This window comes from Eretmochelys imbricata, chromosome 1, assembly GCF_965152235.1.
Source record: "Eretmochelys imbricata isolate rEreImb1 chromosome 1, rEreImb1.hap1, whole genome shotgun sequence".
NCBI classification, from domain to species: Eukaryota; Metazoa; Chordata; order Testudines; family Cheloniidae; genus Eretmochelys; species Eretmochelys imbricata.
Window position 1 is genome coordinate 117,807,994 of NC_135572.1, and position 23,611 is coordinate 117,831,604.

The 23,611-nt window shown below is 40.8% G+C and overlaps 1 protein-coding gene across 1 annotated transcript in view; it reads right to left on the reverse strand.

Annotated features, from left to right (window-relative positions):
• TMEM182 (transmembrane protein 182) overlaps positions 1-23,301 on the reverse strand; it is a 29,469-nt gene extending 6,168 nt beyond the window's left edge. Inside the window, exons 1-4 of the mRNA XM_077814438.1 lie at positions 23,161-23,301; positions 22,666-22,765; positions 22,088-22,186; positions 8,922-9,059 (exon numbers count right to left, since the gene is read on the reverse strand). Coding sequence (XP_077670564.1) covers positions 8,922-9,059; positions 22,088-22,186; positions 22,666-22,765; positions 23,161-23,301 — 478 coding nt within the window. The remainder of the gene's footprint in view (positions 1-8,921; positions 9,060-22,087; positions 22,187-22,665; positions 22,766-23,160) is intronic.
• Positions 23,302-23,611: the final 310 nt, after the last annotated feature.

Here is a 23,611-nt window from a genome sequence, read left to right on the forward strand (position 1 = left end):
TTTAATGGGACTTTCCTCCTGTTACTCATACTTAACAGATAGTGATATTGATTCAAAGAGAAGCTGTTTGATTAAGGGTTTTAAACTGGCACCTATTACCATTGTATGTAAGTACTTCATTTTATATACAGGGAATATAATAATTTTTAAAGGAAGTTTCTCTGTAAGATAATAAGAAAAACATAACTTGTTTTGGTGTTTGAAGCTTTGAGACAGCAAGCTAAATCAGCATAATGCTGTATATTCCCTGATATGTACAAGCTTTGGGCCTCATTTTGAAGCTAATTCACTAGTGTAAATCACAAGAAATAACGAAGTCAATGTAAACCTTATATGAGTGAAATCAGAATTATATGCGTCATTTGTAATGAGTATTTATTTAGATAAAGTTTACATCACTTGTGGAAGGTTGCAGGAAATAATTTCCTGTTAAATAATTTGCTGTGGCTGCTCCATCTTATTTTTATAGACACAAATTTTCACCACTAGCTCATCTCTCTCCTTTTAAATATTAGCCATGCCAATAAAAATCTAGCAAGCATCCATTCAAAGTGTAATTCGAATCTCAGTTCATTACAAAGCAGAATGTAGCAAAATGAATATCTTTATTGGGGAAATCTTATGCTGACCATCTGTCATGAACTCTCTTGGCCAAGCTTCCAGCCAAAATGACTGAGATTAAAAAAAAAAAACCCTCACAATTTCATGAAACAGATATTTTTAGCAACATTTCAGACTGTGGTATATTTCTACATTTTTCAGCTTGTAGACCTTTTGCAAAGCATGTGGGTGTCCATTTGCCCTTGCAAAGCATAGAATAAAACAGCAGTTGGATGAATCAGGAATGATGGGTGAAATTATTTCGAGAACATGAAATATGTCTGAGAGAGATTAGGATAAATAAATACTTTCCCCCCCCTTTTCTTTCCATTTTGCATTTATTTTTTTTAAGAACACACATGTTTGATACACAGCACTGTGCAGTGTGATAAGACATGGACTTCTCTGAGGTCACTCTTTTCTGTCGTTAGCATTTGTTCTTTTGAATTTCTTTCAAACAAATACTTTTGCATATTGCAGAAGAAAAAGAATACCGAACCTTTAGAAATGTCTATGAATTCAAGAGGCAGTTTCTTGGCCTTTAATACTCATTCTTCCCTCGTAGAAATGCCTTTCACTTGTCAAAGGAAAATGTCTGTTTATAGCACAAATCTTTCACTACATAGACATGAAGACAACAGGTGCTGGACAGAATGATGTGAGCCTTTTGCTTGTGCCTAGGAGATTAGAACCCCTCTAATTTGAAGGCAATTTTTTATAATCCCATTTTTTTTTATTTTAATTTTTTTTTGTCCTCAGGTTTACTTCAGGCTTCTCTCACACTCTAACCGCTGTCATTATCACTCCTGGGACCTTTATAGGAGATAGTGACAGACAAATTCTGCTCTTAGATATGCGCACCAGATCTCACGTAGAATAATAATGGGGTTGGCATGTACATCGGAGGGCAGATTTTGGCCATAATTGAGCAGCTAAAAAGAAGACGATTCCCTTCACATATTCTGTCTCTATCCGCAAAAAAGTGAAATAATCCTCAATACATTTCTGATCTCAAGTGCCCACAAGGGCCTGATCCTGCAACGTGCTGTGCGTCTCACGGGGACCAGTGAGTCCCATCAAGAAAGCTATAAATTCATCCCAGGAGGTGCACAATACCTTGCAGGATTACGCCCATGGTAATTATAGGCTTTACTGCTGTCAGTGAGTATGTTATGGAATGCACCCATTCCCCTTCTGTAATATATTCACACAGGAGGCAGCCATAATGCTACTTACTGCCTGCACTATGAAAGCCACTGTTGTTGCATGCACTGTAATGCTGAAGGAGAAGCTCTGGCTGCAAGGTCAGCATTCTCAGCACACCTCCTCAAGCATCCAGCAGGCATTATTCCTTACACAGACATACTGCTTCCCTCCACACTGCTCGCTCATACGCACATACACACACATACTTACACTTGTTCTTTACTGGGTTTAGCAGCCATATTTTGGTTCAAAATGTACCAGTCCAGATAATATCACAAGTCATTCTCTTCGGTATCACTCCTGGTAAATCAGAGTGGGATTTTGTCCAATTTCTCAGCTTTTCTTCATTATTATTGATATTTCAGTAGTGCCTAGACTAGGTCCCTAGTGACCTAGGTACTGTACAAACAAATAATGAGAGGTAGTGTCTTCCCTGACATGTTTACAATTAAAATAGATAAAAGGTGGGAGAAGAAATGGAGAGATGTGAAGTGATTTGTCCAAGGTCACTCACTAGACCAGTATCAGTCAAGAATACAACCCAACTGTATCCAGGGCCCTATCCACTAGTTTATACTGCTTTCCTACTACCTTGTCACAAATGCAAAAATTCTGCTGTCTCGCAAGTCCAGACTAATGTCTTCAGAAAGAAAGAAAGAAAGAAAGAAAGAAAAGGACTTCCAAGGATTTTTAGAGTGTAAAAGAATAAAGCTGTACAAGAGAGACAAGGTGGGTGAGGTGATGTCTTTTATTGGATAGTAAAAGACATTACCTCCTCCACCTTGCCTCTCTAATATCACAACACCACTACTGCATAAAGATTTACAAAGCATTTAAAGCTAGGAAAGATAACCTATCATTTCGTATAAATTCTTAACTTTTAAAAAAGAAATGATTATGTGGGAGCTAGAGGAACAAATGCAAATGTTTGGGGTTTTTTTAAAATAATCAATAATAATAATAATAATATAAAATACTTAGTACTTGTGCAGGGCTTTCCTTAGGTTGATCTCAAAAGTCTGTTAAAGGGATGTAGAGATTATTATCACCATTTTACTCAGAATTTGGGCCAGGGTATAGATAGATAAAGTGGTTTGCCCAAGGTCATGCTGCAGGACAATGGCAGAGCCAGAAATGGAGCCCAGAGCTCTTGGTTTCTACCTCATAGAATTTATCTCCAGATTTTGTACAAAATAAAACTTGTTGGGTACCCCAACATGTATAGACTGAAACAAATAACTGAGACACATAACTTACGTACCACCTTACATGTTTCATGACATTTGTTTGTTACCTTCCCTTGTTCCCGATATATTGGACACAACATCCCTATTCATTGTTCTGTCAAACCATCTTATCTTGTACTAAATTGTGGTGTATCTGTACTAACTTTGAAATATATTTACATATTTAATGCCCAATATGCTAGCAACAACTTTGCCAAGTTCATATACTGGACAGTGAACCTTTAAGAATCTGCTCTAATACATGGCCTGACTTTAGTTTACAGCCTTTGGCTTAGGCCTTAGATCTTGCACCAGGCCCAGTGCTTCATACTCCCCCTCTCTACTACAAAATGATACCTCATACTCTCCAAGACTGACAAAGCAATGCTTCAATACGATGCCCATATCAATTGTGCACTTGTACATTGGGAGACTATATATTGTGTAATATATGAGTTTAAGAGTAAAAGTTGCAACTTCAGCTCCGAGTGTTTGTGCTTTTGTAATATTTACATTATACCATTAAAGAGGAGCAGATGAAGTGTAGTGGGGGAAGGAGATAATACCCTTGCAACTTAATAACCTGCCAACATAGTGTTATTTTTGTTGAGAAAGTAGTACTTTGATGGAAAATGGTAACCAGTTCCAATGAGCTATGGGAGTCAATAAGTGAGGGAATAGCATAACACTGCTTATTCTTTTATGTAAAATGTAGGCACCAGTACAAAAGGAGACAGAAAACTGGCAGGAATATAGAAGAGTATATTTAGGGCAAATTCAGAGATACGTTTAGAGGGACTCTAAGTTGCTATAAACTTATGCCTTTTTTCGGCACCCTTCATGTATTTTCATAGCAGCTTAGAGTCCCTGGGGGTATGTCTACACTGCAATGTAAGCCACCAAACCACAATGCCATCTGCACACATCTCTCAGACTCAGGCTCGGAACTAGGATCTTAGGATCCTGTAGGGGTGGAGGGTCTGAGCCCATATCAAGCCAGGACTCAGGGTTCAAGCCCTATTGATGTGTAGTGTAGATGGAGTCCTGCTTGAATCAGGTCCTGAGAGTCCACCAAAAGTATTTCACAATACCATGGGCCAACTTCCTTTGTCCTCTCTATTCCAACAATCTCCAATCAACTCAAGTAAAAACAGCATTAACCCTTCCATTGTCTTCTGACCACTGAGCTGCAAACGCACCATCAGAGAGCCTTCTGTGTTTGCAATGGAGACTGAACAGAACAAGCCTTTTGCAAAATGTGCTGCTTCATCGTCATGGGAGCACAGCCAGATTTTGGTGACTCTCTGGTCTGAGGCTAGTACAACTGTGGCCTTTAGTAAAAGTACCAGGAATGAGCATGCATACAGCAGATAGTGAAGAAGCCGGCAGCTTTACACATTTACCAGACCGGTAACCAGTGCAGGGAGTGGATTAAGCAGCTCAAGAGCAAGTACTGGAAGACCAGGGATCAGAACCACACCTAAGGCAACTCACCAAAAAACTTCTCATTTTATGAGGAGTTTGACTGGGTACTGGGCACTGTACCCAGCAAAGAGCCAATCATGGTGCATGATGACTTGGTCAGCTAGGATGATGCCCTGCTGGCCCCAGAATCCAGCATGGGCACTGATGGGAGTCAGCAGCAGGCACCGACTGAGGACCAGGAAGTTATTCTGTTGCTGAAACTGGTCTGAGAGCAGGCTTTGGAACAGGATCAGCAGCAAATTCTGGGTCCATACTCAGAGGAGCTGTTTGATACTCCCACAAGGAACAACCCAATGCTGAGTCTGCAGCAGACACAGAAGGGACAGAAGCCACCCTTGATCCCAGTAAGTTCCTGGCTCCAGTTTAATGTTAATTGCTACACTAATGGGAGGTATTTCTACTCTAAGAACCAATGCAAAAGTTATGAGAAACATGCTGCAAGCCACGGCATCTGCTAATGGCTAGTGTCTTGTTGTTCTCCTTTTCCCCCTCCCCCACCACCTGGAGTTCAAAAGGTGCCTGAGAAACGCAAACAGTCAAGTACACCTTTAAAGAGTATTTTTACTGGAAAGACACAAATTTTTGCTAGGGCCATTCTGGTTCTTAAAAATAACAACATCACATTGTCATGCATTTAAGCTTGATGCTCTAATCCGCAACAGTCTATGGAGCTGCCTGGAAACAGTGAACTGTGTGAGTATGTTTGGGGAAATGTTTTCCATTTTCAGAACGAGTTCATTTCAATTAGACGTAGTCCATGCCAACCATAGGTGACAAAATCCTGTGTCTCAAAAATGACTGTAGTTTGAATTTTTATCCAGAAATGTGCTGGCTGCGGGGTGAAGGAAGGGTGTGGAGGTCTGCGTGTTTGCATGAAGCCACAACAGGGTAAGCCAGGTGGAAAGCCAGCGCAGCATCCTGTTGATTCCTACATGAATTCTGACCCAATCGTGGGTGCTGATAGCTGCAAACTTTTTCTGAAGCAGGAACCCCATGTAGGTAGTCACACTCTGGATAAGGGTGTATTTTCCACGGCCACCTCACACTGACATTATTTTATTATCTTGGGGTAAACCACATAGAATCATAGAATCATAGAATATCAGGGTTGGAAGGGACCTCAGGAGGTCATCTAGTCCAACCCCCTGCTCAAAGCAGGACCAATCCCCAATTAAATGATCCCAGCCAGGACTTTGTCAAGCCTGACCTTAAAAACTTCTAAGGAAGGAGATTCTACCACCTCCCTAGGTAACGCATTCCAGTGTTTCACCACCCTCCTAGTGAAAAAGTTTTTCCTAATATCCAACCTAAACCTCCCCCACTGCAACTTGAGACCATTACTCCTTGTCCTGTCCTCTTCTACCACTGAGAATAGTGTAGAACCATCTTCTCTGGAACCACCTCTCAGGTAGTTGAAAGCAGCTATCAAATCCCCCCTCATTCTTCTCTTCTGCAGACTAAACAATCCCAGTTCCCTCAGCCTCTCCTCATAAGTCATGTGTTCCAGACCCCTAATCATTTTTGTTGCCCTTCGCTGGACTCTCTCCAATTTATCCACATCCTTCTTGTAGTGTGGGGCCCAAAACTGGACACAGTACTCCAGATGAGGCCTCACCAATGTCGAATAGAGGGGGACGATCACGTCCCTCGATCTGCTCGCTATGCCCCTACTTATACATCCCAAAATGCCATTGGCCTTCTTGGCAACAAGGGCACACTGCTGACTCATATCCAGCTTCTCGTCCACTGTCACCCCTAGGTCCTTTTCCGCAGAACTGCTGCCTAGCCATTTGGTACCTAGTCTGTAGCTGTGCATTGGGTTCTTCCGTCCTAAGTGCAGGACCCTGCACTTATCCTTATTGAACCACATCAGATTTCTTTTGGCCCAATCCTCCAATTTGTCTAGGTCCCTCTGTATCCTATCCCTGCCCTCCAGCGTATCTACCACTCCTCCCAGTTTAGTATCATCCGCAAATTTGCTGAGAGTGCAATCCTCCAGATCCTCCAGATCATTTATGAAGATATTGAACAAAACCAGCCCCAGGACCGAACCCTGGGGCACTCCACTTGACACCGGCTGCCAACTAGACATGGAGCCATTGATCACTACCCGTTGAGCCCGACAATCTAGCCAACTTTCTACCCACCTTATAGTGCATTCATCCAGCCCATACTTCTTTAACTTGCTGACAAGAATACTGTGGGAGACCGTGTCAAAAGCTTTGCTAAAGTCAAGAAACAATACATCCACTGCTTTCCCTTCACCCACAGAACCAGTAATCTCATCATAGAAGGCAATTAGATTAGTCAGGCATGACCTTCCCTTGGTGAATCCATGCTGACTGTTCCTGATCACTTTCCTCTCATGTAAGTGCTTCAGGATTGATTCTTTGAGGACCTGCTCCACGATTTTTCCGGGGACTGAGGTGAGGCTGACTGGCCTGTAGTTCCCAGGATCCTCCTCTTCCCTTTTTTAAAGATTGGCACTACATTAGCCTTTTTCCAGTCATCCGGGACATGCCTGGTTGCCTCAGAAACCTCTGCCCCCACCTTACCCACAGTCGACTTTCCAACACCAAACTGGTTGGCAATGGACCTACAGCACCCTCGGGTGGCCAGCTTCCAGATGGCTGTAGCAATCCACTTTTGGACCGGCAAGGGAGGCCTCATGCATGTATCTTTACGCTGAAGGCTTGGGGCAAGCTGCTCACAAGGCTCCAGAAATGTAGCTTTCTTCATGCAAAAGTTCTGGACCCACTGCTGGTCATCCCAGGCGTGCATGACGATGTGATCCCTCCAGTCTGTGCTTGTGACCCTGTGCCAGAAGCGCTGGTCTAAGCAGCGGGCATCAGCGGCTATAATAAGGGCACTGAGCAGCAGCAGACAGTGCTAGTCTGCCATGCCAGTGGACTCTTCCTCCTCTGCCTTCTCCTCTTCCTCCTCCAAAGCTCTATCAGGTGCCTTTGGTGGGTCAGAAGAGGCTGCCAAAATGTCTACCAGCACCTCTCCCTGTTTTCTCACACAGGAGTGAAAGCGCAAGCAAGAGAACTTCTTGAAGAGGGATCTCCATGTTGCTCGACAGGCTGCACTGGCAGGCTGTTCAAACTTCCTCTAACGTGCAAGGTGGGCAGTAAAGATTTCCCACATGTTCAAAAAGACCAGGTTTTGAACCATGTTCAAAAGGACCACAGTAGCCACATTTCAGAAAGGCACTAGGGAGTCTGGGATATGGTTGGTTTGATTCGGGTCTGCATAGTGTAGTGTAGATGCCAGAGCCCCAAATTCGAGCCCCAGTTAGAAACATCTTAATGTAGGCTTAAGAATGAGTGTAGACACTCAAGCCCCAGTTTCTCTAACACAGGTCATCTGATTCATGTCCCAACTAACCCTGGGCTTACATTGCAGTGGACACTTTCACCTTGCAATTTGGCCAATAGTTTTGAAATTTTCTCAACACACATCCGTCCTCAGTTTAATAGGCCTAAATGGACTTTGCCTTAGCATATTTGAATATATGTTGTTTGTGTTTATTTTAATGTATATTATACATCTGGACACCATCCCTTTGGAAAATTTTCTTTCTGTACTCTGATGTGCAAGAACCAATGGAAACACACAAAAACTTCTCCAGTTTTTTATTGTTCCGCTCACTTTACCTGGGCTGTTACTATTCCTGTACAAGTCATATTTTGCTCTTCATCATATTTCCTGGATAGTAATTGACATTTTCAATAAAGAAAACGTTAAAAAAGGACAATATGCTAAGTGTGTAACAAATGAAATCTAAATCAACACATGAACTTTAACAAGGGGACATATTTAGGGACACCAGAGAGTCAGAAGAGCCTTTAAGGTTACAATTTCACAAGGAGATGGGAAGTCAGCTATAAGCCATCCTTCGTTGATAATTTTTTTAGAGCTACTATTTATTCAAGTTTCACTTTACAAACAATACTCCCATGCACTCCAATCTCATTCAAAATCTTTCTGATATAATGCTCATATGAATGTACTGGGGCTTGCAACTTCAACAAAGTCCATTATGATCGTTTTTCTTGCAAAAATATCACCTTAAATCAAGCACTCGGAAATCACGTTACGATGGGCAGCACTAGTAAATATTATTTCATTTTGTTTGTGAAAAGTAGTCTAAAATTGAAATGTAATTGTGTGATTTAACTTAAATCTTGGGGTCTTTATCTTAACCCAAAAGTAACTTTTATACAGATGTATGTCTAAGAAACATTGGAAATAGCATCTCCAAGTGAGGCCCTTGACGTACCCAGAGCACGGAAGTATAGGATTTTTTTTACTACTGGGGCTAATCAGGTAGATATTTAAAAGTGGGGAAAACAGCCTCACTGTGTTGACAGCTACCATTGACTGAGTGTACATGATACCCACCTGCAGCGATGAAAATGCCTCCTCCTGCTTTGTATAGAATATGGCTGGCAAAGGGAGCTGCACAGATGATGAAGAAGCTGGCCACCAGAACAGTGATCACCCCCAGGAGCATGAGCACAGTCCAGATACCACGATAAACTGGCAACCAGAAAAGAGGGAAAGAACACAAACATCCTTAGAACTCAAATACAGTTTTGTAGTAAAGATTTTTTTTCTATTTCCATTTTTCTTATTATCAAACCAAACAGTCATTCCAGGACTGCTTCCATTGAGTATACATTTTACCATATGGACTGAATTACTTTTGAACCCTAGATTTTATCTGGTGATCATGAAATATATAATAGAGGGGTATGAAACCCTGGAACTCTGTATTTACACAATGTATGTATGCTTAATAAGTTCATTTACTTGACCAAATTTAAGTACTTTAAAAAATGGTGCACCAAAACGGTAGCCAGGAAACGTTTGGATCACTGCTCAGCTTGACTGGGTACAATTGTTCTACCAAAGTTGAAGGGGGGAAAAAGTAGTAACATATTGAAATATCACCACTCAACAATCTAAGATCCGGCCCTGAATAGTTTTTAAGAAACCTATCACAGCAAAAATGTAAATGATGTTTCTGAAGAACAACTAAGTGCTTTTAATCAGACCCATTCTGTCAGTAAAGCTCTTTGTACTTTATTAAATTCAAAATGTAAAGTTTCAGAAAACCCTGTTAGTCAAGGACAATCCATGCTGAATTAATGGATGAAGCTGGTGATAAATGGGCTAAGAGTTTTGTGATACATGGGCCAAAAAAGTATTTCTAACAATGATTTTTAAACTGGTTAATTGCACGTCTCTTAAGCTAAGTCATCATTTGACAAAGGCAAATATAGCAAAATTAATTCCTCTTGTAAATTTAAGAAGAGGTGTACTAATGCAGCCCATTAGTCAAATTAGGAGTTGTTACAATCTCTAACTCTGGATCTGAAAACTGCAGAGCTCTGGAAATTCAGTCAGTAAAAATATTTCTACCTGGCTAAGGAAAAGCATGCAAACCAGATAACATCGAAGAAAAAGTGACTTCTTAGTACCATTGACCATTAGTTGGCATGACACAACTAAGCAGCTTTTACATTTGGATTTGTAAACTGAAAATTTCAAATTTACAGCTCTTTAGAAGCAGCCACTCTGGAGTCACTCCGATTTTGTCTAGACTAGGATTTTAAGGTGCACTGTTGGGTGTTAGTTAACACCTTCTAAGTGATATGTTCTAAAAGTCCACAGGCTTTAACTTGACCAGCTGAGCTTGTGTTGAAGTATACACTGCCTTGTCCATGGTAGACTTTTAGAATGTGTTAGTTATAATATGTTAACTAATACCTTCTTGTTAACAGAGATTTAAATATTAATCAGACAAATCTTCAGAAAGGTAATCATATTCCTGTAGCATCCATGGGCCAGCTCAGGGGTAGGAAGGACTGCCCTTCCATCATCTGTCCTAAAGTGGCTATCAGAGCAGCTAACTGTATTTTTAGGTTCACAGCCAGCACAAAGGGTTCTTCCTTCACAGATAAACATTGATGGAGAGATCTCCTGGGAACTAGGGCCCCAGTTCAGTAAAGCATTGAAGCACATATTTAAAGGTAAACACATACTTACATGATTTATTTAATGGACAGTGAATCACGGGTTGAAGGAATAAATCTCTCAAGGCCTTCAGTCTTGGGCCTTTGAAGAAGTGTCATATTGTGATATTCACATGGGTAGTTCAGGAAGTTTCATGAAAATCTGCAGGCCCATTGGACATTACTTCCCCATTTAAAACCTAAGCTGCAAAACTAGTCTATAACCACCCAAATATTCTGTGTTGATGGCTCAGGAGACTTGGAAGTCACATATAGAGAAGGACATATTGGCAAAAACATACCTGGCAAAAGCTTTCCTCTGTATCTTTATGGTTGGTCAGAAAAGTCACATGGAATTATTTCTGTTTTCTGAGTGGACAAGAACACAAGCACCTCCAGCATAAAAATTTTGGTATGTAATCTGAATATTTACTTTCTGGAACTACTCATAAAGGCAGCTTTGAAATTTGCTTTGTGTGAAAATTCTATGAGCAGACCTTGAATTGCTTAAATGTTCATGGAAAATGAACACAAAGGGAGTACAAATGTAACTAATTCAGATTCATTAAAACCTTCACTTGAGTAAGGAAAGCTTTCCCAGTTCTACTAACATAACTTTCTTATTAGTATAAACTAAATACTGCTAACATCTACATGTGACAGGTGGTTTGTTTGTGTATATACATTTGTATATATGGCTCCAGGTTTTTTGTTTAAAATATTTACCTATGATGCCTGTAAAAATAATGGCAAACTTTTATGACGATCCCAAACTCTTTTCTTGCAGCCAACAACATATTAATTGCCAATTTTGCACACTAGAAAGTGAAGCGAAGTCTGACAGGCAAGAGTATATAACTTTGCAAAATCAAAAATTGGGATTTTTCAAATCCACTATTTATTTGCCAAACCATTGTCTCTTAAAAAGGAAAAAGAAGAAGTCATAGTAAAATACATGGAGGGAAGCACTACCGGTAATGAAATACTCAGTTGTCAATGACATTTGTGGTACTTGTCTGGGGAAACACTCTAAAATGGTGTGCCTTCTTCCTGAAGGGCTGCACCCAAAAGCTGGTAACAGGCAACTTCTCTCCTGGTACCAGAGCTCTCAACTGTGGTGTTCTGTAGGATTCAGACCACTCTCCTAGCCTATTCAGTATTTACAAGTGGCATGGGGACAAACTGTGAGTCTCTATGGACTCAAATGCCAACAATGTTTAGATGATACTCAACTGTTTATCTTTCATCCATTAAGCCCTCTGTCATTCAGCTATTCCACTATCCAGCCAAGATCAGCATATGGCTGTGAAAGAGTTGGCTGAAGTTAAACTCAAGCAAGAATGAATTTATTCTGGTAGTTAAAGGGAAAGATTTTACAGTGCTTGTCACTATGTGATGTCTCCACTAGTCAAGGAAGTTTGCCCCCAGACTTTAAGGTAGTCAGAAGTCTAGGAGTCCTTCTGTAGTGTCCACTGAAACTGGCCTCCCACATAGTGTCAGCCACAAAAAATATATTCATTCATCAATCACTAGCTAGGAAACACCATGCCAACTTGGCCAGGTGTCCATGAACTCCTTCATTACTTCCAGACTGGAATATTGCAATTCCATATATGGTGGCTTGAAACCATCATCCTTTGAAAAGGCTGTAACAGGTCAGAATGGAGTAGCTTGCCTTGTCAGCAACAGTACCCCAGTACTTTTCCACTCCGCTGGGTTCCTACTGAACAATGAGTTAACTTTAGGACCTCAGTATTCATTTTCCAGGTCCTTAAACACTTAGACCCAGGATAACTAAAAGACTCCCTCATTCTCCAAGATCTCGCCAACTCCACTTCTCAATAACAATGCAACGGTCTAAGGGCTTCTTTGTGCAGGAGACAGGTCATTCTTGGTGGTGGACCACTGATTTTGGAATACATTCCAACGGGAACTATGGATGACCACGAACCTCACTACCTTCAGATCCAAATGCATATCCCACTTCTTTGACCTTGCTTTCCCACACAGCAACACTTAATCTATTGGCATCTCTGGAATAAATACACCAAATCCCACCTAACTCACTCCCCTTGGGGGCAGAATAGAGAGTATCTTTATCTGATTATGTAACACACATTCTTGTCATTATTTTAAACTCTGGAAGATGTTTAGAAACCACATTGATGGGCCTGTCTAAAAACAAAAACTTAAATGTTTCAAAACTTGATTTACATGTAACATTGCCATTTTATTTTAGACTGATTGTGTATAAAACGAGTACTCTGCATTAATGCATTTTGAGCCATGGACATGTGCTACCACAGGTGCCCAAAATGAAATTACAAAATACTCCCAAATTGCACAGGAATGATATGTAAAAACTTGCCAACCACCTGGGAAAACTAAGGGTCAAATTATGCAGTCTTTACTGAAACTGAATAATACCTTATGCCAAAAGTCAAACCACTACTACTCATAGGAATTTGGACATCAGTTTGCAAAACAGCCCATAGAAAGGGACAGTATGTTGTTGTGCTGCCTGAAGCTGCCTGGGATGGGGAGATTATAACTCCCCAAATCACTATCTCTCTGTCTCCCTGCTGCTCTGGAGAGTGAGTAAACTACAACCGGTCTATAAGGGTTGCAGCGTGCATTCCTCTACATGCCAGTGTGCTGCCAGGCATTTTGTGGGGAAGGGAGCAGAGTCAAAGCTCTCCACATGCCCTCCCTCTCTACACCTATGTAAGGAGGGACATAGTAGTTCAGGGGGGACTGCTTGCAAGAAGCGATAGTATTGTGGGCCTGTGCAAGGGATTAAAGGGGAGTCTTACACCCCTTCTACTCCCTTGAGACAGTGCTTAGGATAGGCTATGTTCTGGCTCAAAGTAAGGTACTACTCAACCGTAGCCAGGGTGGAAGAATCAGATCCTAAGTAAATTAATTTCCCAGATGTACTGAGTTAGCTAACTTCAGTACTGTATTTGTAGTATTTAAGTCAAAGTAAGAAAGTACAAGGGAATACTGCACATTCTGAGGTAACCCTATAGACAGTATTTATCTTACATACCACCATTTTATGGTGCAATAATTTAAAACTTAACAGTTCCATAAATCAGTTCAGCAAACTTTCCCTTCATCTCGACACAGAACTTCCCTTGGGAGTGTCAGGCAAGCCTGAAAATATAATCGTGCTTGGAACAAAACAGGAGAACAGGCTGTCTGTCTTTGTGCTCTGCTCCATTCAGAATAGAGCACAGGAACATTAACATTTTCATGTGCTACCAGTTTTCCAAATTGCTTGGCATGTAATTTTGTCTTTTTATTTATTTTTCCTGAAGAACAACATCTTCAGTCACTAGTGAAGCACTCAGGTTGATTCTCTTGTTCCCTTATTAGCCTGCTTTATTCCAAAAACCCTATCAACCCACCAACTGAGGATTAAGGGGATTCCCTTCAGAGCTTCTCTACATCATTTATTAATTAGCTGAAGTGGCTGGTCTTCAGCAGTGAACTGAATATTGAGAAATGGTTCCCGTGGTAGCTGGGGGAAATAGCTCTCTACCCCTGCTAGCAAAGGAATTCATGATCTGGTATTTTAATGCATACCTGTACTACAGATAGAGAAGAAAAGTAGTGGTATGTTTGATCTAGGAAGACTTAAAGGGTGCCTAATGTAACTACAGCAGTACAACAGTGTCAGTGAGGTAGAGAAACATGATAGGACATGATCATACTGGCTTCATTAAGCATTACTCTCAGCTGTTTTAAAGCTTATGTCAAGGGATGTGAGAGGATTTTCCAAAGAAAGAGGGCATCCAAAGTATCACTGGTGACAAATATATTGTGAAATGTTATGCAGAGAATCAGGACTTGAATAGTCCACAACACACACATCATGTGCAAGGGCGATGCATACCCCAGAATCTATAAAATAAGATATTCTGGCATAGGCTAGTTGAGGATACAACTGTAACAAGGGTGTGCACAGATCTCTAGCTGGAGATCTTAATACCAAATTCATGAAACTATACCAATTATTTTATTAATCTTTCTGCAACACCTAGAATTCTAGCTGCAAATGCCTTAAAATTTGGTCCATTCAGAGAACATACTGAATACATTTCTGATAGTCTATAGCAGTGGTTCCCAAACTTGTTCCGCCGCTTGTTCAGGGAAAGCCCCTGCCAGGCCGGGCCGGTTTGCCACTGCTTCCTGCAGCCCCCATTGGCCTGGAGCAGTGAACCGCGGCCACTAGGAGCCGTGATCGGAGCTGCGATCAGCCAAACCTGCGGACACGGTAGGTAAACAAACTAACCCGGCCCGGCAGGGGCTTTCCCTGAACAAGTGGCGGAACAAGTCTGGGAACCACTTGTCTATAGAAAGCAACAATTTAAAGCAAAAGATACATTTATTAAAATACTGTAAAGCCAAAAGCCCTTTTGACATGTGTGTGGGTACAGGTGTATGCAATCATGAAAAAGGAGTGCTAACTGATTTGGAGAAGAATTGACCTGAACATTAACCCACAAACTCCAATACTGAACTAAACTTTGTTTTTCTTTGCCTTCTTGTGTTCTGCCAGGGACAGAAGTATCAAAATGTCCCCCCAAAAATATAAAATAAAAGCTAGACGTAAAGGGCCTGATACAGCAGTGTAAATCAGGAGTGGTTCCTCTGAAGTCAAAACCAATGTAAGGGAGATCAGTTGGGCCCATCCTGTGAGTATTGGGCCAATCCTTTCTGAGACCCAGCTGGAAACAGTATAAATCTTGCCAGACAGTTTTTTCTCATAAGATTTCTATTACCAGCAATTACCGCTGAGTAATAATTACTTCTTTTAAAAAAAAAACAAAACACTGAATCTTAACAGTAAAATAAACACAATTTTCATGCTGCTGATACATTTCTCTGTTAAATATTTCTCCTTGGAAATGTATAGCTGGAAGATTGTTGGGCTCAAATATGTGCCCGTATTATACAAAACAATTCTTGCCCTGGAGATAGAAACCTTAGAGGTAACATATGACGTTTTTATTTTCAAATGCCAGGGCTAATATTTCACAGACTAATCGACTAGACATGTATGCTAGTTCTATTAGGTTGGTCTCAAAACAGGAACACAGCTGCCAAAAATTTGATTCAGTCATTAAAACATAATAGTTGAAAAAACTGAAATTCTCCTAATCTCTATGGTCATTCTGCATCCATATCATTATGTATTATGTTAAGTGCTGACAGTGTGTGCTCAGTACTGTACAAAACACAGACTATAAATAGATAGGATGAGGAAAAAAAGCTAGTAAGGGCTACTGTTAGGGTTCCTTCCCCACTCTGAACTCTAGGGTACAGATGTGGGGACCCGCATGGAAGACCCCCTAAGCTTATTCTTACCAGCTTAGGTTAAAAACTTCCCCAAGGTACAAACTTTGCCTTGTCCTTGAACAGTATGCTGCCACCACCAAGCGTGTTAAACAAAGAACAGGGAAAGAGACCACTTGGAGACGTCTTCCCCCAAAATATCCCCCCAAGCCCTACACCCCCTTTCCTGGGGAGGCTTGAGAATAATATCCTAACCAATTTGTTACAAAATCATCAAAGACCCAAACCCCTGGATCTTGGAAAAATCAGTCAGGTTCTTAAAAGCAGTATTTTATTAAAAAAAAAGAAAAGTAAAAACCATCTCTGTAAAATCAGGATGGAAAATACTTTACAGGGTATTCAGATTCAAAACACAGAGGATCCCCCTCTGGGCAAAACCTTAAAGTTACAGAAAACAGGAATAAATCTCCCTCTTAACACAGGGAAAATTCACATAAAACAAAAGATGAACTAATCTGCCTTGCCTGGCTTACCTATACTGGTTGCAATATTGGAGACTTGGATTAGGATGGGTTGGAGAAGATGGATTTCTGTCTTGCCTCTTTCAGTCCCAAGAGAGAACAACCCCATAAACAAAGAGCACAAATAAAAACCTTTCCCCCACCCAAACAAGATTTGAAAGTATCTTGTCCCCTCATTAGTCCTTTGGGTCAGGTGCCAGCCAGGTTAGCTGAGCTTCTTAACCCTTTACAGGTAACAGGATGTTACCTCTGGCCAGGAGGGATTTTATAGCATTGTATACAGAAAGGTGGTTACCTTTCCCTTTATATTTATGACATCTACATGTCAGATTATTCAGATGGTATAAATTCAGTGGCTTTCTGAGTTGGCTTCAAAGGAGCTATGCCGATTTAAAACAGTTGAGGAATGGCTCTTTATTTGCAAATCAATTTGGAAATATCAATTTTAAAATCAAATGAATGTCTTGATTAGGGACCAAATGTTACAACCCTCATTCTTGGGAAGAGTCCCAAAGAGGCCAATGGGATTACATGTGCAAATTAGGACTATTTGCATTGCAAGACCTGCACAATCAGTTCCAGATTTGAAAAAATAATAATAATATTTCTTTAATTCAAAAAACATGTTGTAGCAAGTTATTCAACATAGGTGATACTACTTGAACTTTGGTGTTAAGTGATCTGGTATAAGTCATGAGATAGAACACATTAATAATGATATCACTGCATTACTATTTTAATACCATATCCTTACTTTTTCAAAGTAGTGTTCAGCATTATCTGTGCGATTCCCACCAATATCATGAGAATTATGTGGCTAAAAATGAGCGTACATGTTTCTGATTAATGTATTTTGACGATTGATTCATTTATTTATGCACAGAATAATTTTGGTTTTCTTTCATTGTTCGTTTGTATCTTTTATTATTTTATAAAATTCAGTGCAAGTGGATCCAGTGGCAGTACAGCGAGAGTCTGTAGGTGTCTGCCTATTATCTGCACACTGTCATTGTAAACTGTCATTCTATCACCGAAAGACATATGGTGTTTACAAAAGTGAACGTGTAAAGTAGCACAAAATAATGATGACTGTATAAAGTGTAACAAGTTACAGTTTTGAAGCTGTGACTCTAACTGTTAAAAGCTGATCATGTAAGCGTGGGCAACAATGCAAGAAAACCAGGAACACTACAATGTACATTTAAATCTCCGAAAAAGCCAAGATTCTGGGTGGCTTGTGTCACCATATCTCTACCCGAGTTGCCCACTGAAGGCGTTGCAGCCTGAGTTTCAGCAGCAGAATGAATTGGTCTCTGTGCCTGATGTTTTATAAACTTGTATATTAAATGTATCTACCAGTGTTTAAAGACAGCCATAAACTCTAAGGCCTCCATCTGCATGCACATTTTTGATCACTGTCACTGAGCATACAAGCATTGCAGCTTGAAAACTGAGCATGCAAAGGAATAAGCAAACAAATGGAGGGTGGATTGAGGCACCTTTGAACTGTTGCCCCTAAATGCTTTGGGCCAAATTTTCACTGACATTAACAGAGTTATCCCAGCAGGGAATTTGGCCTCCTGTGTGCTACTTATATCTTCCAGGTTTAGAAACTCCTTGGCCTTGGGAGACTATTTTCTTTTCTCTGCCTGAGCAGCTTTAGCTGGGCAAACTGGAAATGATGTTCACAAATAACTGATCTCAGTGTGGGACCGGAAAAGCATGAATATTAGTGTTTCTACTACAGCCTGCAGCTAGCACCAAATTGTTCTGATATGATGCAAAGCCCATTAAAGTCAAATCGCACATACAGGGTCAAATCCTGTGCCTTTACTTGGCTTGAAAAATAAATAGCTTAGAGAAAAACTTTTGAAAATTGCATAACATGCATACATATATTTTTTCACACAAGTTTTAGCTTTAAAACTTCAGTTGTTGTTTTTACTCAGATTCACAGATTTTAAGGCCAGAAGGGCCTACTGAAATAATCTAGTTTGACCTCCTGCATAACACAGGCTATAAAACTTCACCCAGTAATTCCTGCATCAATCCCATAACTTTTGTTTGAGCTTAGAGCAGTGGTTCCCAAACTTGTTCCACTCCTTGTGCAGGGAAAGCCCCTGGCAGGACGGGACGGTTTGTCTACCTGCTGCATCTGCAGATTTGGCAGATCGTGGCTCCCCGGTGGCTGCGGTTAGCTGCTTTAGGCCAATGGGAGATGCTGGAAGCGGCAGCCAGGACGTCCCTCGGCCCACGCCACTTCCAGCAGCTCCCATTGGCCTGGAGCAGCGAACCGCAGCCACTGAGAGCCGCAATCAGCCGAACCTGCGGACGTGGCAAGTAAACAAACTGGCCTGCCCTGCCAAGGGCTTTCCCTGCACAAGCCGTGGAACAAGTTTGGGACCCACTGGCTTAGAGCATCTCTTTTGCAATATGCATGTTCCAAAAAGGGTGGCTAGCATTTTTTTCAGAAAGAAAAGTGATTTTTTTTTCCCTCCACAGTTTCACAGTTAAAATGTGGCTTGCAGGATTCCCTAAAATAAATAGTTCACCTTCAGGAAGAGACAAACTGGAAGATTTTACCTCCAAGGGTGAATGTCTGAGAAAGTTATAAGCATGTGAAAATGGGGGTTATAATAGAATTTGTTTTGCAACCTTGAGGTTGAGGTTAAGGTAAGCTGGGACCATCAGCAAACAGTAGAAGCACAGATAAAGGGAAGCAATAATATCAATATTTTAATAGTTTCCTTTTGTTGTATGGTTAGTTGAGATACAATATTGGACACTGCCAAATAGATACAAAAAGTAATAGGTGAAATCCTGGCTCTATTGAAATAAACAGGCGTTTTGCCATCCACTTCATCAGAGCTAAGATTTCACCCAGGGTATGTTAAGAATAAGAGGATACACTTCTAGTATTTCTAAATTTAACAAATGCTGATCCTGCAAGTTGTCAAAAGCTTGTTCTACTAAAATATTGTGGATATGGAAGTGCTAGACTAAAGATGAGTAAGTTTCTGTACTAGCAAAAACGATGATAATGTAAAAAGGCATTAAATAGCAAAGGGGGTTATTATGATCATGATAAAATATTCTTGAATGTAAATATCTGCTCTAATAAAAAATTAGACTCAGATGCTGAAAATGAACTTGTGTGCCATGAACTGGATGCAGAAACAATCTCTTTCTTACCAGAATTTTAATGAGCTCCGAAGCAATCCAACTGTATCTATTTGTACAGTAGGGATGGCTCTGAATATAGAGTTCCTGGGATATCACCTATTGTACAATTTTCTCTGTTTTTAATCTCCTAATATAAAATATTGCTAAGTAAATTATATTTGAGCAATGGATCTATTGGCAAATATTAACTAAAATTAAAAAGAAATGTTGATGATGTTCCTTTCTCCCATTCTTATTCTTTGTTTGTCGACTTCTGTGTAATCATATAATGTAATTTGGGGATTCCTTATGAATTTATGAATGATTAGTTGAATGCAAACTCCTCCTAGGGTATTAGGAGAGGAAGGTTCCACAATATGTCATTGGAAAGACAAATTTCTCTGGTGTGCCGTAAAGTCATGGATTTGACCTGTGACCTTGATTGGCCACGTTTGACCTCCTCCTGGACTACTAGTTAATATTTTTAAAACGTCAACAGAACTGTTGACAGTACAAGTTATTTTCTTATGTAAGCAGTATATGCTACAAGAATCAGCTCCTGAAAACACTTACTAATAGGTATACCTAGTTCATGACAAGAAGGTTTGTCCTAATGGGAGGAACACAGGACAGACTAAGAGTCCTGTCTGTTGCAAGAGCAGGAAGGGGAGGTGCCTGTTTTTCCTGTGAGGAATTGGGACATGTGAGGAAGCATAGTCCTCACAAGAAGGTAAAACATAGCCAGGAAAGGGGCCAGGTTTCAAGAAAGAAAGAGCCAATTGCCCTCAATATGGGGCATAGTAGTGGTAGTAGCAGAGAAGGCCAACAGGTTTGTAATGACAGAAAGTGGGAAGGAACTAGAAGGAAGAAACGGTCCCATGAAGATAAAACTGAATGATACTAGGACAATTACAGAGGCTAACCAATATACAGTGGGGAACTCAGATCCTGAGGGAAAGGCTGCTGAGGGAGAGCAGACCAAGGCAGGAGTTACAAGAGAAGTTGGTAGCTGTAGAGCAAGCCATGCAAGTGGCTTCACAAGACTTAGAGTATTAGCAGAAGTACCAGAACACCATGGAAGAGAAGAGTAAACTGCTTCTCATGGTGGGTGACCCAGAGATGGAGCAAGGTGACTTGCAAGCCCAGCTTCAGCAACTCCAGGATAGAAGGTATCCATACTCACCCCACACAAGGCATGAGCTGGTTAAATATGGCCAATTGACCTTATAGGCTGCACCTCGAGGAGAACCAGGGACAAAGTCTAATTGAAGATGAAGCCCACCTGGGCAGGAGCAGGCTGGGGCTTATATAAAGCCTGGAAGTTGAGAGCAGGAGGGAGCTATAGGGAGGTGCTCTGCAGTCACTCTAGAGAGAGAAAGGGAATTGGCAAGAGGGAAGGAGATCTATGGGGAGAGTAAGCCCTGGACTACAGAGTGGCAAGAAGCCAAGAGGGGTGGGGTAGCCACTGCAAATAGAAGAAGCTTGCGTTGGTAAATCCTGAGGTGGGGCAGAAGACAAAGAAGTGAGGTAGGAAGGTGCCCAGGGAAATAGCAACGGGGTCTGAGATTGAGCAGATGGTGGTTGCTAGGCATCGGGTCCCTGGGCTGGAACCTGGAGACAGTGGGGAGCCAGGGTTCCCTACCAGCCAGTGGACCTGGACTTGGACCAGAGACTGTCTGACATGGGATATGGACAGCTTGTCCCGTCGGATGCTGACACCTGGAAGAGGAGGACTAAATAGTGATCTGGCTGGAAGGATGAGTCACGGAGAGGGAGCACCCTAAATCCCAGCAGGGGGAAGGGGCACAGTACAAGGAACCAATGGAAGGGAGTGCCAGACCAAGCAAGAGCTGATCTCTAGACCCAGGCACAAGGAGGCATCCCAGCAGTGATCGAACCCCATTACAAAGCCCAACACAAAGACACAGGAACAAAAAAACATTAAGGGAACCACTAACTCAACCAATCAGAGAAAAGCATAAATAAATGCAATAGGATAATTCATCACATGAACAGTCTAATTCTATGAGACTGGCTCTTAGTTTAGTGGAGTTTAAAATAAATCTTCTCTTTGAAGACACTAAATTGTTCTTTTATATTCTTATATTATCTTCAATTTTAAGATTTTTTTGGGAAAGATACTTTGTTTATTGGGAAAACAGAAGAACAGATTCTTAAAAAGGAAATTTCACATTTGGAAACTATGCCCCCTATCCAGCAAAGGCCTTAAGCACATGCTTAGCTTTAAGGATGTGAGTAGTCCCATTGACTTCTATAGGATTATTCACATGATTAATGTTAAGCATGTGCTTAAGTCTTTGCTGAATAGTAACCTAAATATTATGGCTTCCAGAAATGAGCAGTGCAGTCCTGGTGAAATGAAAAGATAGAATTTTTACTTACATTTTTACTTCCAAACACATTTTAAAATCATATGGACTATGAAATTCCAAAGCTCCATTAATTAAACTGCGTGAAATGATAAAGCTACTTCATACTGAAGTATCCAAATTGTTTTCCTGAAACTATAGGCACTGTATACATTTGAAGCCGAGAAAGTACTTACTGATTGCAGAGTCATAGGAGGTTGAGTTGTGTTCATCTCGGATAAAAGGAAATGGAGAAAGGTAGGCATGTGTGCAATTCTTAGACGGCGATTGGTTGGCTAGGGGGAAAAAAAGCCTAAACATTAATGTCAAGTATTTATATGATCAAGAGTTGTATTTGTGCTGAGTAGAACACTTTTAAACACATTCTCTAAAGTGGCAGACTGAATTCTATGGGTCCAGCCTCCAAGTTCTTATTCAGGCAAAAGCCCCATTAACCTCACTGAGGGTTTTGCCCGAGTAAGGGATATCAGCACTGTCAGCTCCATGCCATCTGGGGATTCCTGGACCTAAGGAGAATGCCCAATTAGGGCAGCTGTAAGGGTAATTTGCACTGCCAAAGCAGTAAAAGCAATCATTTTGGTGGCCAGAATCTGGTGTGTGTGTGTGAGAGAAAGAGAGAGAGAGAGATGAGAGATAGTCCTTATTTATGAGATAATAGCATAGATATAGATATTGCACCAGATAAAGAAGAAAAAGAATTTCAGCCTTTGCATTAACATGGTAAAGGTAATGTAAAAATATAAACTACACTTACTGTACCAGAATTTCCAAATATTGTTAGTGTCCTCTTCTACAACTCCAAGAAACCAGCACCTCCAGAAGAAACCTTCATGGTGGAAAGTGACCACCTCCTCCTGCACAAAACAAACACAATCTTTGTCGCCTGCATGCATGAGCACAGTCAAGGTATTTTTCAGGTAGCTAACAGAATCAAATCCCATCAAATACAGGTTTTTAGTTGAAAATGCATCTTACCTGAATGCAGATTATTTAAAGAAAACCTGTACAATTATAGCTCCTTTGTCAAAAGCTCAGCTCGCACCTCGTGGTTCTGAGCACAGTGGGCCTGAACAAAGCCAAATTAAGTAAATAAAAATCCACTAAGTGCAGTAGGCTTTGGATCAGGCCCATAAACACCAGAGTCAGACCTAGTGTCCATACAGTATGTTCTTTCTACGTGAAGAAGAGATTAACACATCTGTGAAACTAATGCCAGCTATTATTCTGAAGAAAAAATATACATACTAACCGTGGTATTGTTTGGACCTTCTGAACATCTTCCAACTTCTGTAGCAAGAAGCCAGTAATCTGTCCCAAAGGCCACCAAAAAGAGCAAAACTCCCAGCGCCCCGAAGAAGCCTCCAAAAAATATCCCCACACTCAGTTTCATCATTGATTTGTTTCCAAATGAATCTGAATATTTTTTTAAGTATTTTAAAAATCAACCCTCTCAAAGTAAAAAATTAGGCAAGTGGACAATAGGTGCTGGTTGGAGAATGCACCCTGTGTTTGAAAAAATTTCTCTTTCCTTGCCTTTCGGTTTTTCCCTGTGCCTTGTGGGTTGATTTGTGTTCCCTGACTTGTGTTCCACAAGGCTGACTTCAGCCTGACAAATGGAAAGGCCCTTCTATTTTAGGACATTGATGGAAGAGCTTGACTCTGTTTCTCTATCAAGGCGTGGCCAGTCAAAAATAGCTGAC